The 14,466-nt window shown below is 44.6% G+C and overlaps 1 protein-coding gene across 2 annotated transcripts in view; it reads left to right on the top strand.

Moving 5' to 3' along the window:
* THSD4 (thrombospondin type 1 domain containing 4) overlaps positions 1–14,466 on the top strand; it is a 319,132-nt gene that overhangs the window by 65,392 nt on the left and 239,274 nt on the right. Inside the window, exon 1 of one of the 2 annotated variants that reach the window (XM_033168042.1) lies at positions 4,316–4,614. The exons of the other annotated variant lie outside the window; for it this stretch is intronic. Coding sequence (XP_033023933.1) covers positions 4,367–4,614 — 248 coding nt within the window. The 5' untranslated portion in view covers positions 4,316–4,366. Of the gene's footprint in view, positions 1–4,315; positions 4,615–14,466 lie in introns of those variants that run through there. 2 annotated transcript variants of the gene reach the window in all.

Raw genomic sequence — 14,466 nt, 5'->3', positions numbered from 1 at the left:
CTTGGAAAAAGCCCTGGAGAGGAGGGGTCTTAGATGGCTGCGAGGAGGTGGGGACTTTCATTCTTGGCAACTGATTTTCATGGAATAAAACCAATGGGAATGAGCTGCTTTTCTCATTAGGCCTGACACTCAACCAAGTCTGTGAAGTTAACCCCATCTTTGAGCTGTGTGATTACCGGTACTGACTGGCATGCTCCTGGGACATCCCGTTGTGATCTTTGCATGTTGTTTTGCTAGGCCATCTCTGTTGGCTGGGGGAAGTGACAGAGCTGGACCAACAAGCATCTCCCACCTGTGAACCTAATTTACCGGGGGTGGTGATGGATTGCAATCCCACCAGCAATAAGGAGATAACGGGCTGCATTTGCATGAGGACAGGCACGGAAATGTGCAAATATTTTAAAAACTAAAACAACCCACTTATAATCTTTCCCAACATGAAATAAGGCTGAGTTGTAATCCAAAACATCTGGCGGGTGACAGGTTGGAAAAGAGGCTGAAGGAGGAAGCGAAGCCTGGGTGTATGTGGAGCAGGATGCAGAGCTGCCCTCTGATGCTGTAAAAGATGTGGCTCTGTCACCTGTGTTGAAGAAAGATGCAGTTGCCTGCTTGGTCCCTTTCAGGGGGCTAGGGATCTATTATTTCATCTTAGACAGCAAAATGTCTTGGGCTGCTTTATATAGAGACTTTTAAAAAAGAGAAATGAAAGTTTGGAATCTGAGCTAGGGGAGGCGGCTAATGGGAAACAACCCATTGCCAAAAATGGCCCCACTTCATTGCCCCTATTTCCAGACCCTCGTCACAGGGGTTCGGGCTAGTTGGGTCTTCCTAACTCTACAGCTGTGATTCTTGGCCTTGTGGCACTTTGAGGGAATGGGAGAGGGAGGTATCCCCTAACAACTCACAGCACCCTTAACAAACTACAGGCCCCAGAATTCTTTGACAGTTTAAAAAATGTATCCTGGTGCTTTAAATGTATGGTGTGAATGTGGCCTTAATCTGGTTTCTGATGATCATGGTGGTTCTCATTGCCTCCAGTTGGTGACACCTCCTTTAAGAGATTAACTATTGTGCCTGGAAAAGAAACAAACTAAACTGCAGGTCAAAAGTGGTTCTTAGAGGAAAGATACCAGCAGCATGGCATTTTATCAGCGAGATAGTCCTCCACTTCAGATAAGTCCAGTAAACCTGAAAGCCTCAGGAGATGTTGAATGTCATGGAATTCTCCCCTTTAAACACGTGTTATATGTTAAACAGCCTTCTAATGATTGCTTCACAGCTTAATGCCCCACTTTAAAATTTGCCTGAGTTGATGTACTGTTTTTAAAAACTTTAAAAAAATATTTTTATTCATTTAAGCAAGAACATGCACAGAGGAACAAGAAAAAGCAAAGAGAATGAACTGAATAACACATACAACAAAATATAAATGTGGTTGTTTCAGTCACATTATCTGGAAAAAATTACTATTAGTGCTGTGATGTAGTTAACATTTTAAAAAATTGTTTTATTTATAATTATCAGGATATTGTCCTCAAGGCATTATGATCAACTCACTTAAAGCTGATAAATGACTCACAGCATATTTCACAGGAGGCAATTGGAAATTGCTGTCATCATTAATATATAAAATAAATGTTTGCCAGGTAGTTGAAAATAAATATGTTTTGTTCATCCTGTAGCATAATATTACGAAAGCCAGGTGCCACTCGCAGCCAAGCAGTAGCAAGATTCCAGGGGGTTCCAGGCTAGGATTTGTGGTCCTTTAGAGAATTAAAGACGAACCTTTGTTTTCAGATGCTTTTATGACTAAGGAAATGCGGCTTTCACCTATTTCTGCAACAAAACTTAGTGGGATTGATTCAGCAATATGTCCAAGCCTGTATCTGGTGTTCTGTGAATGAGGATGTGCCCTTCCAGGTGCCACTGGGCTCCAACTCCCTCCAGCCCCATCTAGGATGGACCATTGCATGGGGTGATAGGAGTTGGAGTCCAATGACATCTATTTTTTTATATTCTTTATTGAGTTGTGCATTGATTAATTACCATATTTTTCACTCCACAAGACTCATTTTTTCCGTCCTAAAAGGTGAGGGGAAATGTCTGTGCGTCTTATGGAGTGAAGGCTTCCTGTCAAGCAAGCGGAGCGCGTGCATTTACAGGGAGCCAGGAAGGAGGAGCGGGTGGCAGCATCTCTCCCCCCCCCCCACTGCTTCCTGGCTCCCTGTCAAAGATCTCCTCTGCTGCCCGCTGTCGCCCGCCTCTTGCAAAAGCAGGCTGTTGATTTTTGTTTTTATGCTGTTTTTAAAGTTGTTTTAATCATTGTCTTACATTTGTTGTTAGCCGCCCTGAGCCTGGTTTTTGGATCAGGAAGGGTGGGGTAGAAATAAATAATAATAATAATAATAATAATAATAATAATAATAATAATAATAATAATAATTATTATTATTATTATTGTTATTATTATTATTATTATTATTATTATTATTATTATTATTATTATTATTTAATTAATAGGTAAGTTTGGCTCCCTGGTGGCATCATCTCCAGGCGCACATTTCCTCCCAGGGCATAAAAAGAGCTCTGCTGCATTGTGGGATAGGAAGTTTGCGCTTGTTTCACTGGTGCTATGACAGCTCCTCTGGCTCCCATTCAATTTCCAGGCTGGATTTAAATTGCTGGTTATTGGGAGTAGCTGGGTTAATTACCCATTGAACCCCTTTTGTAGGCTGAGTGAGCAAAATTTGTCAAGTGAGTCCTGGTGAAAGAGGAACATAGGAAGCTCCCTCATACTGAGCCAGACCATTGGTCCATCTTGCTCAGTTCTGCATACACTGACTGGCAGCAGCTCTCCAGGGGCTCAGGTAGGAGTTTGTCCCAGCCCCACGTGGAGATGCTGGGGACTGAACTTGGGACCTTCTGCTTTCAAGGAAAATGCTCTACCTCTGACCTACTTGTTCCAATCACATACACAACCTTTGCATAATCCCTTCTGTGAACATGGAGGCTCTGCTTGTTCTTTGTTGCTCCAGTGTGCAGAACTAGAAGTTGGAGGGAACCAGAGGTAGCAATGATTCTGAAAACCAGCTGAATGACAAGTGAGTGCCCTTGAGCTCAAATCCTGTTTGCTGGTTTCCCACAGGCATCTGTTGGCCATTGTGAGAACAGGATGCTGGACTAGATGGGCCACTGGCCTGATGCAACAGGCTGTTTTTAGGTTTTTATGAATTGAATTTTAAATGTTTTTAATTACTTTTTAAAACCTGTTTTTGCTGATAATGTTAATATTTCATGTAAACCACTTAGAGGTTTTACTGCAATCAAGCAGTGTGTAGGATTTGCTGTTTATTTATTTTATGGTAGTGCAACAGTGTTTCCCCTCCAAATATATCTCCATACAGAACGAAAGCCTCTTGACTTCTAAATCAGGAGTAGCTCACATGGTGCCCTCCACAGCATGGCCAATAGGTCAGCAATGATGGAAACTGGAGCAAGATCTGGAGGTCTCCATGTTGGCTGCTGCCGTTGGCACAGAGGAAATTCATTGCAACCTAAAGCAATACAGCATCCCACGGTTGAAGCAAAGTCTTCAGGGATGTGTAACAGTGGTAGAGGCAGGAAGGGGTTTGGGCAGTGGTCCTTTCTTGGACTTCTAGGCTGTTTTAAGCTTGCAAAGTGCACTGGAGAGGTGGCAGTATTTGCTCTCCTGGGGCAGGTGCTGGACCCAAGAGCCTTGGCTAAGACCCCCTTCCGCTGCAAATCTTGCCCACCTACTTGTTTCCTTGCAGTGGGAAGCTACCAGCCATTTTGATCTGCACAGTGCCCTGGAATACCCACAAGCACCTTGAACAAGGCCAGATGGTGGATGGCTTCCAATAGACAGCTGCTTCCACCATCTAAGCTGGGGGCAGCCAAAATGGTACCCTCCAGATGTTGCCAAACTAGTTTCCATCGGACACAGCCCGCATGGGCAGCAGTCGGGGATGATAGGACTGCCAGAAACCTCTGGAGTGCACCACATTGAGCTGAGCCAATGACTTGGGGGAGTGAGCAGGGCTGGCAACCTCAGGACATCCTGCTAGGATCCCCCCTAACCTGGCCTTCTCCTTGAAACTATCCATAAATTCATGCTTGTTTTCAATTGTTGCTGAGTTAACCTATTCATGTTCACACCCTGCCCCTCTTGTCTTCAGAGGCAGAAATAAAAGCCCCATTGGACCTGGGAAGTATGGCTATGGAAAAGTGCCCTATATCCTACCGCTGCAGACTGACACGGGGCAGGATCCCAACAAGCCACGCAGGCAGCGGCAGGCAGCAGCGGTTCAGACCCCTTTTGCTCATCCTTTTAACCCTTCGCCTCGCCATGGAAACTTATACCAAGAGGACTCCAGGCCCCCACCCAGGACTCAGGTTTCAAGTGACTCTGTTTACCCCCAGGCCGGGCCCCACTTGCAGGCCTTTCCAGCATCTCAGAGTTTGTTCCATGGCACAGAGCTGGTCTCTCATGTTCCTGTTGTTCACCAGTCAGTTCAAAGCCAGACTCCCACTCAGAGGACCTCGGCGATCGTGTGCATTGGAGCCTATAAGCAGTACAAACTCTGCAACACAAATGTAAGTGGTGCCCCTTTTGCTTTTGCTTTTAGGAACTTTGCTGGATTCATTGGACTGTTAAGAGCTACTGAAAGATTGTAGTAATTGCTCGGCTGGGTGAGAACCACACACATAATTTCATTACAAAAGTTGGGTGCCACCCCCACTCTCTGCTAAGCGGCATCAAGATTCCAGGGGGGTTCCAGGCACTCACCCAGGGACTGTGTGCCTTTGAGAATCAAGACATGTCAAGAGCTGTTGTCGCTTTAAGAAATATGATTTATTCACATATTTACACCTGAATTTGGATGGAGGGAGTCCAGATCTTACAACATGGTCATCTCAAGAAGGGCTTGTTCCTCACAGCAGGGCAGCCCTGGACTCCAAGGCATCTCTCCCAGCCTACCTTCAGCCAGCCAGTCAAGATCCTTCTTGAGAGTGAGAGTAGGATGCTGGACTTGATGGGCCATTGGCTTCATCCAGCAGGGCTCTTCCTAGATTCTTCTGGTTTCTGCCTCACCAATACAATTGATCAGACTTTGCCAGCCTGACACACTCCAGATGTTTTGGACCACAACTCCCATCAGCCCCAGGCAGCTCTGCTCTGCTCCCTGTGGCTGTTGGGAGTTGTAGTTCAGAACTTTTGGAGGGCATCAGAATGGCAAAGGCGTCCCTAGAGGAACTTCCCCAAAGCCAAATCAGAAAGCCTGGGAAGTGAGCAAGCTTTTGACGCTGGGAAATCTATAGTGTTTCTCCATATAGTATGTGACCTCCCAGTTCATACAGTTGGGCAGTAATTTAATTTATTAGCTGTAATGTTTTGAGGACCCCCGCTGGCATCCAGAGAACACTGGGTTTTTTCTTTTATTTGGAACATTCCGTGAGGTTAATATAATTCATCAAGGGGAAAGAACTGTTATTTGGAATCCTGGTGTTGGGTCATTTCCCCCTATGGATTCTGCTTGGGGCAGTTAATTAATAACAAATTAAGTCAATCTGCTTTGGTCCATTAGGTCATTTCCTCGTCGTTATATTTTTATTGTTTTTTCATTTAAGGCAGAACTTGCTTTCTTGTGACTGACACTTTGGAGCATGTGAAGTTTGAGCTTACATTTTTCAGCTTGTGTGATTAATAATAATAATAATAATAATAATAATAATAGAGACTGGTGGTTATTTAAGAAAGTCTTATTCTGTAGTGTTTTTGATGAAGTGCTTGAAGTTGTGCTGGGTGTTGTACAAGTTACAAAGAAAAACCAGGGCAAGTAAGTCCTTGCTGATTGCTTAGAACCTACAAACATGACACGACAGGATTTGGAGCAAGAAGGGAAAGGGATAATTAAAACAAACAAAAACTTTATTATATATAAAAAGTCGCTAACTTAGAGGGAAAGTGTTGAGGCTTGCCAGATGCAAAGATGGGTCTCAAGAGGGGGAGCATTTCCTTCTCTGTAATGAGCAGTGCGAGTGCTAGTTACCGTAATATCAGGGGCCAGGCACTTGCTCAGCACCCAAGAGCCCTGCTGGCTCCACTTAATCCACTATCCTGTTCATACAACTGTGGCTAGTTGGATGCTTCTGGAAGGCCTAGAAGCAGAATGTGAAGACATCTGGAGCAGAGATGGAGACCCTGGGGCTCTGCTGGACCCAGCCAGCATGGCCAGTCATCAGTGTTGTGATTCCTGCATTGCAGGGGGTTGGACTAGATGACCCTCAGGGTCCCTTCCAGCTCTACTATTCCATGATTCTGTGGGAGTTGCAGAGCTATATAAAACTATGCCTGATGTGGACAAAGTGGATAGGCCTCTCTCATAATACTAAAATGCAGGGGCACCCAGTGAAGGTCCAGGACAGAAGGTAGGCTGCAGTGGGTGGAACAGTGCTGTATTTGCCCTAATGGAACAGCCTCCTCAGCAAGGTCTGTCCTCCTAATTTTCCTGGTTCCCTTTTAAAGCCATCCCAGCTAACATCTGTATCTAAGCCGTCATTTGTGCTGGGGAAAGAAATGGGAGCCTTGGGTTCACTGTGTGGCCAGCAGTCAGATATACAGCTTGGAATATGTTCATGGGAGTGAAGTGTCCTGGAGCTCACTGCCAGATGAAGAACTTGAACTCAGGTTCCTGTTCCTGTCAGACTCTTTAATGCACAGGTTGCTGCCATGAGAACCTATGTGATGTAGTGGTTAGAGTAGTTGTACTAGGACCTGGGAGACCAGCATTTAAATCCCCACTCAGCCAGTTGCTTCCTCTCAGCCCAACCTACCCCACAGGGTTGTTGTGGTGTTAAGTGAGGAGGGGTAGAGCCATGTACAGGTATATGACCTTGAGGTCCCCTTGGAGGGAAACGTGGGATATAAATGCAATTCATATGTTTAAAAATCAGTATTATTATTAATAATATTATATAATAATAATAAATGGATCTGAGTGATCCATAGGCAAGGCAAGGGATAAAGGCAGAATGGGTGAATTGCATAGCTAAGTGTGAGATAAGATGTTGATCCATCTATTTCATTTGGTGATCCCAAGCTCTAGGATTTCCCAGAAAACATGGGGCTTCAACGTGGATATAGTGGTCCCAGTGCTCAGAAACCTGGTCATGTCTAAGTGCCACTGAAATAAATGGGACAAGTTACTTTGTGGCCAACCTAAGTTCCATTCATTTTAATGGCAGTTAGATCTGATAACTTTGGTTTGGACTGAGGCCAGAGCCTGAATCTCTGCACTAATGTATGCAACACAATCTCTTTCGGAGAGTGAGTGAGAGATCAATATGCTATGAATTCAACACATGGATCAGAGGTTTGGCAAAATGGAATAGTTTTTATTTTATTAATTTTATTTAAAATACAGTCATACCTCAGCTCCCGAACGCCTCGGGAGTCGAACGTTCTGGCTCCCGAACGATCAAAAACCAGAAGTGAGTGTTCTGGTTTTCGAATGTTCTTTTGGAAGCCGAATGTCCGATGGGGCTTCCACAGCTTCCGACTGGCTGCAGGAGCTTCCTGCAGCCAGCCAGAAGCCGTGTTTTGGAAGTCAAATGTTTCAGAAGTCGAATGGATTTCTGGAACAGATTCTGTTCAGCTTCCAAGGTACTAGGTAAAGGTAAAGTGGTAAAGGGACCCCTGACCATTAGGTCCAGTCGCGGATGACTCTGGGGTTGCGGTACTCTTACGGGCTGAGGGATCTGGTGTACAGCTTCCGGGTCATGTGGCCAGCAGTTAACCAGTTCTGGCTAACCAGAGCAGCACACGAAAATGCCGTTTACCTTCCCGCCGGAGCGGTACCTATTTATCTACTTGCACTTTGACGTGCTTTTGAACTGCTAGGTTGGCAGGAGCTGGGACCGAGCAACGGGAGCTCACCCTGTCGCGGGGATTCAAACCGTCGACCTTCTGATCGGCAAGCCCTAGGCTTCTGTGGTTTAACCCACAGCGCCACACGCATCCCAACGTACTACTGTAATCTAAATAATAAGCAACAAGACTATGAGGAATAATACTGGGCTGGAGCCTAAGTGATAAGGCTTCCCTTCCTATTCTCCCCATAGCCTGTGAAGAACCAGAACACCATCATGCTACGTACTTCCTTTCCAGCCTTGCACCTGAGAAGCTGTTTGCTTAATCAACAACACCAAAAAGGCATTCTCAGAATTTCACATAAAAACAAAATTTCACAAGGATAAAACAAAATGCCATGCCATCTGGAATAATCTAGAGTGTATTGATTTGTTTAGACATTGCAGGTTCAACCCCAGATGCATATGGGGGAAAGCAATCTCAAGCTTATGCCTAAAAAACAAAAGTGAGTAATGTGTCCCTATCAGGTTCTCAAAATATGACCAGTCGTAAGTTTCCCTTTAGTTTCCACCTTAGCCGAAAGGGAGGTGTTTCTATTGAAACGTGGCAAATGTCTGCTTCTAACAGCTGGTGTCCCTCCCCACTCTCTTTGCCCTGAAATGAAAATTAAAAACTAACAGCACTCCAAAGAGTCTGTTCTTTTAAAAACTCAATGAAGTGTGACTAGATCAAATTCCATCCTTCCCCCCTCCCCTTTTCAGAATCCCCCAACCAACTCCATTGAAATCCCAGACATTTTCCCTAGTTTTCACCCCAAGTTTCTCTCTCTTTTTGTGTGTGTCTCAGTTTTTCACTTCATTATTCTCATTTCTCCTAGGTATAATTCCCTCCTCCATCCGTAACATCTCACCCTTGCTTGGTATTCATACCTATAGCCTAGTCCATGTCTTCCTCACCTACCACTCAGCTAATGCAGACACATTTAGCTTTTTGAACCATTTGTTGCCAGGCCTGACAGCCTCCCCGCCTGTGAATTTCCTCTAAATTGCTTTATGTCTTCAAGATTTTCTCTCTCTCTTTTGCAAACTCTGTGGACACACTTGGCATTCATATTTAGTGTGCCCAAATTTTTTTCTCCAGAATCTTTGATTAAAGTCATTTAAACTCAATGTACATAACCAGGGGCGTCTTAGCCATAGAGGCTAGTGGTGCGGGGAACCACGGTGCCATGTTCTGGAGGGCACCAAGGAAGAGGTCTGGGGGCCACGCCAGCAGCTCGGTAGGGGCGGTAGCCTGCCCACCGCCAGGGGGAAGGCAGGAGGAGGCGATCGACAGCGGCGAGCAGTGATCAGCCCTCCCTCCCTCCGTCCCTCTCCAGCTGGTGTCCGTGCCCCGTCCAGGAGGCGGGCACGATCCCCGGCGGCCGCCCCCCCTCTCGGCGCAGCAATTGGTTGCCGGAGCGCTTCTCCAGCCTGCCACTGCGCAGGACTGGAGGAGGCAGTGGGGCGGCTGGGAAGGAGCCCGAGGGGTCCCTGTGGAAGGGATCCACGCGGAACGTGAGCCGAGATCAGTCCTGGCACCTGTTCTCCATGCCCGGCGTGCACCCAGCCTTACACCTGGAACGGGATCCTGTGTGGAGAGAGGGGGGGTGGAGACCTCCCTGCCGGAGAAGCCGCCCTCCAGCTGCTGCCCGCCCGGAGGGAAAGGTGGGCGTGGGGGGCGCCAGAGGGATCCTTGCACCACGGCGCCAGATAGGCTTAAGACAGCCCTGCACATAACATTTACGCAATCCTGCCTCTGCATATGTGGTGAAGGTACTTCAGTTTCATGGCCAGGTCTGCATTCTGGTGTTCTTCTTCTTCTTCTTCTTTCTCTAACCCTTTTGCAAAGGGAGGGGTTTTCAATTACAAATCATTCCCTCTAAATGGCTCTAATCCATGTTGTGTATAAGAGGCTATTTGTACTGAACAATTTAATAAACTACTGGTATATCAGAATAATATTTCAACCATGTAAAGTGAACAGCACTCAACATTGGCATTAAGAACCATCATCACTGTCATTAACAAATGAAGAGAGACTTTAAGGCTTGAGTACTCTTCTAGTCTTCTGTGAACCCCAAGAACTCATCAGTGCTAGAGTCAGAATTTATGAAGCTCAGTTGCTCACAATCACTGACATCACTTTCTTCGCTATTTTCATATAAGATACCATCTTTGTTTCCATTCAGAGCATTGCTAATGCCACATTTTTTGAATGACTGTACAACAATTTCTTCCTTCACCGAGTGCCATGATGTTTTCACCCATTCACAAACTTGAGTGATGGTGGGCCTCTTCATTCGTCCAGTAGGTGTCAGATCATGATTACCAGCAACCATCCATCTGTTCCACTCTTCTCGCATAAAGACCTTAAATGGCTTGTTGATGGATATGTCAAAAGGTTGCAACTGGCTGGTAAGACCTCCAGGAATTACAGCTAGATGAGTCCTCACTTCATTAAAGCACTTTTTGTAGTTTCACTGATATCTAAACTGGTCAAGTACTAATAAGGCAGGTTTTTTCAAAAGCCCTCCGGGACGTTTGGACGACACTTTTTCAACCCATACTCTCATTCTATTTTTGTCCATCCATCCTTTGTCATGAACATGTACAACAACTCTTCTTTCATTGCCACGTCCAACTGTGGCCACTTTGCAGCATTTCCACAAAAAGTGTGCTTACTTTTATCTGCTTTTTGCAGCTGATCCTCCTGTTTCCTCCATTCTCTTACCATTTTTTTCAGTTGGAGGTGGCCCAATATGTCTCTCCGCTGCTCTGTTTCCATGCTCCTTAACATATTTCACTACCTCTAGTTTAAAAGGAATCTTATATGCTAGTCTTTTCTGCTTTATCATCTTTGTATGTAGAATCCCTCCGCCCATGTGAGTGTCGTCTCAAGCGGGTGGCACGAGCGCGCCTGCCCATCCCAATGGGGCAGCCGAGCGCGGGGGTGGAGGGATTACACGGCTCCCACTGTGCTTGCTTTACACCCGTGTAAGCGGCTCCTTTCCCATTTTGCTGCTTTAAAGCAAGCCGCGGAGGAGGGACGGACGGGAGCCATGGCTCCCCTCCACCCCTCCTCCACATAGCATTCGCTTCATAAGATGCACAGACATTTCCCCTTACTTTTTAGGAGGAAAAAAGTGTGTCTTATGGAGAGAAAAATACGGTAGTTTCTCTATACCTTCACCTAATCGCAAAAGAAAAACAAAAAGTTCACCCCCACTGCTGTTCTTACTCCAATCCTATTTGCATTTTAACATATGTACACTGAGCTTTTAAGTATTCTCAAACATTTTCCAATCTTCTTTAAAATCATTCTCTTTCTGATCTCTAATTTTACATGTCAAACTTGCCAATTCTACATATTCTATCAATTTCAGCTGCCATTCTTCTTTGGTAGGTTCCACCTCACTGCGCCATTTTTGTGTGTATAATATTGGTGCTGCCGTTGTTGCGTAAAGAAATAGAGTTCTCTGGTTTTATTTTTTTTGGGGGGGGGTTATCTGATCCAGTTATCCACAGTAAGAAAGCTTCTGGTATTTGGGGGAGAGTTATCTTAGATATATTTTCCAACACATAATAAATCATCTCCCCAAAGTCCTTAGCTATTCTGCACATCCACCTAGTGGATCTCCAGAAGTTTCAGTCTGAGTCTCTCCTAACTGTGCCAGGGATTGAACCTGGGTCACCTTCTGCAGGCACAGCAGATGCTCTAATGCTGAGCTTTTTTTGCAGGAGTGATATTCTTCTTGTGGCAAATTCTAGTTTGTATTGATTGTCCTCAATCCAATGTGTCTTCCATGTGGGGTTGAGAGCGAGCATGTGGATCTGCTCATATCTTATCTGAAGCCAGATTGCTGCATTCCTTATATATTTTAATGTGTCTTTAATAATTCCCTGTAGATCTGAGCACCAGCCATTTTTCTGCCTGCAGAAATGTACACTTAGAAAGTGTGATAACGCATTCCAAGCCGTCTTCGGTTCTTTTGTCAGTTCATATAAGATGTGTTGCTTGAATATCTGATGCATGGATGTGCAATACGCCCTCCATTTGCAGAAACCTCAGTTAGAAAATCTCTGTGTTGCTTTAATTGCATGCAGGTTTTAGAAAGACCCCCCTTTTGTGTGTGTGTGTGTGAAATGGTCTATTATCGGAGTCAAGCAAATGCCATAAAATCCCCCAACCCTTGCTCAAAAGTAAAAAATGTGCATGCTGTTGGATGATCTATATGGTAATGAAATGTTGTGCAGCAGGGAGCAGAAAATTGTTGTTGATGTTCTTGTGTGTGCAAAAGGTTATCCCTTTTTAAAAATGTAAATGACTTTTGCTCATGACCACCACTGATGTATTTCCAGGTTTACCTGTTTCTTTGTTTTAAAATATTTGCATCTTGCTTTTTTAGAATGAAGCCCTTACGGGATGGCTTGCAACATAAACATTAATGACAGTGTAATTTACATTCCCATTAATGATGCAAATTCTGCCCACACCTTTTGCTGTCATACAACCCCAGATCATAACACTCACTGGGTGTTTCACGGTAGATGTAATGCAAGTAGGATGTAAATCTTCTCCAATTCTTCTCCTCACATATTTCATGCCATCACTACCAAACAAGGAGATTTGGGTCTCATCACTCCAAATAACACTGTCCCATTGTTCCGCTGTGCAGTTAACATGGGTTTTAGCCCAGTTTAATCTTTTGAACCTTTGAGAGATAACAATAGCTTTTTCCTTGGAATTCTAGCATTTAGACCAGCGGTGGCAAACCTATGGCACGCATGTCAGACTTGGCACATAGAGCCCTCACTGCTGGCACGCGCACCATTGGCCCTTGTTTTTTCCCCATTTGTTCTCCCGCTCCCCCTCAAGCTACAGCTTACGTCCGCTGTTGAAACCCAGAACAAATCTGGGCACTCTGCAATAAATAAATGGGTTTTGATTTGCAGTTTGGGCACTCGGTGTCTAAAAGGTTCACCACCACTGATTTAGACAATACTCCTGCAGTCTGTGTTGAACAGTCCTTGCACTCAACTTCACATTACATTGCACCGTCATCTTGTATACACCCAGATGATTTTCTTCTGTCACCTACCGGTAGGCACAGTCTCTCAATTCTTCTGTTGTCACTTGCTGTTTTGCACATTTTCCTGCCTTTACCAATCTGATTTTGTAGTGACTGAGTCTCCTTAGGTAAAGGTAAAGGGACCCCTTACCATTAGCTCCAGTCATGTCCAACTCTGGGGTTGTGGTGCTCATCTCGCTTTACTGGCCGAGGGATCCGGCGTCCAGCTTCCGGGTCATGTGGCCAGCATGACTAAGACGCTTCTGACGAACCAGAGCAGTGCACGGAAATGCCATTTACCTTCCCGCCGGAGCGGTACCTGTTTATCTACTTGCACTTTGACATGCTTTCGAACTGCTAGGTTGGCAGGAGCTGGGACCGAGCAACGGGAGCTCACTCCGTTGCGGGGATTCGAACCGCTGACCTTCTGATCGGCAAGCCTTGGCTCTGTGGTTTAGACCACAGTGCCACCTGCGTCTCTGAGTCTCTTTATATCTCTTCAAAAATTTAGAAATGCCACCTTTGATTAAGTTTCCACCTACCGTATTTTTCTTCCAATTTCTTCATAACTGTAGCCTTGTTCACCTAATAGTACTATTTTACATGCTTTCTGGGTGACCAGTCAACTCTTTGTGCAATTTCTTTAATTTTATTACGTTTTACAAGGTCACTAAATGAAAGAACACAAAAACCCAACCAACTTGATAGCAATCACACATCACATTGACAAATGTCCTCCTCTCAGCTCCAGTACATAGCATCAATAGCTGAATCCTACTGTGACCTGACTGAATCACTGCCAAAACAAGAGTTTTCTTTGGTTAAAGCGAGAAAAATAAGGTTCTAATCACATCAGACTTCATTGAGGAGATTGCTACTTAAAGCCAGAATTGGCCTAACTTGCCTTTTTAAAAAAAAAAGAAAAAAAAAATGACAACTCTTGTGAACTTGTGACTTGTGAATAATAGTAAGTTTTCTTACTTTATATCAACCAAATAACACAGATATTGCAAAGTAATGCCATTTTACATATAGTATTATAATGTAATGTAATCATATATTATTATAATGTAAAGTTATCATTGTGGACCAAATCACTATGATATTGTTTCTATGTTTCATTTAGGCCTATCTGTGTATTGTTTTACAACTGAATTACATTTAAAAACCTGTCAACTCACATCAAAACGTCATTTTCTTTGCTGAAACCTTTTATTAAGAAATTATACATTTAATATAGGATTTTCTGTGAAAGAATTCATTACAAGCTGAAGTGTGTGAGTAATTGAATGGGGGCGTTGGAGGAGAGGCGGAAAGAACAGCTAATTTGTTTGTGGCTAAGGGGCGCAAACTGAGCAGTTCTGCCAGAGGCGCAAGATCACCTAGCTATGGCTCTGGTAATGTGCAGCTTGCCCTGCAATCTTGCTTCTTGAGTACACTTGGTCGGCCCTGATCTGGTTCACAC

Source organism: Lacerta agilis, chromosome 13 (assembly GCF_009819535.1).
Source record: "Lacerta agilis isolate rLacAgi1 chromosome 13, rLacAgi1.pri, whole genome shotgun sequence".
Classification (NCBI taxonomy): Eukaryota; Metazoa; Chordata; class Lepidosauria; order Squamata; family Lacertidae; genus Lacerta; species Lacerta agilis.
Note: the sequence above shows the minus strand (reverse complement) of the source record. Positions and strands in the feature narration are given on the sequence as shown.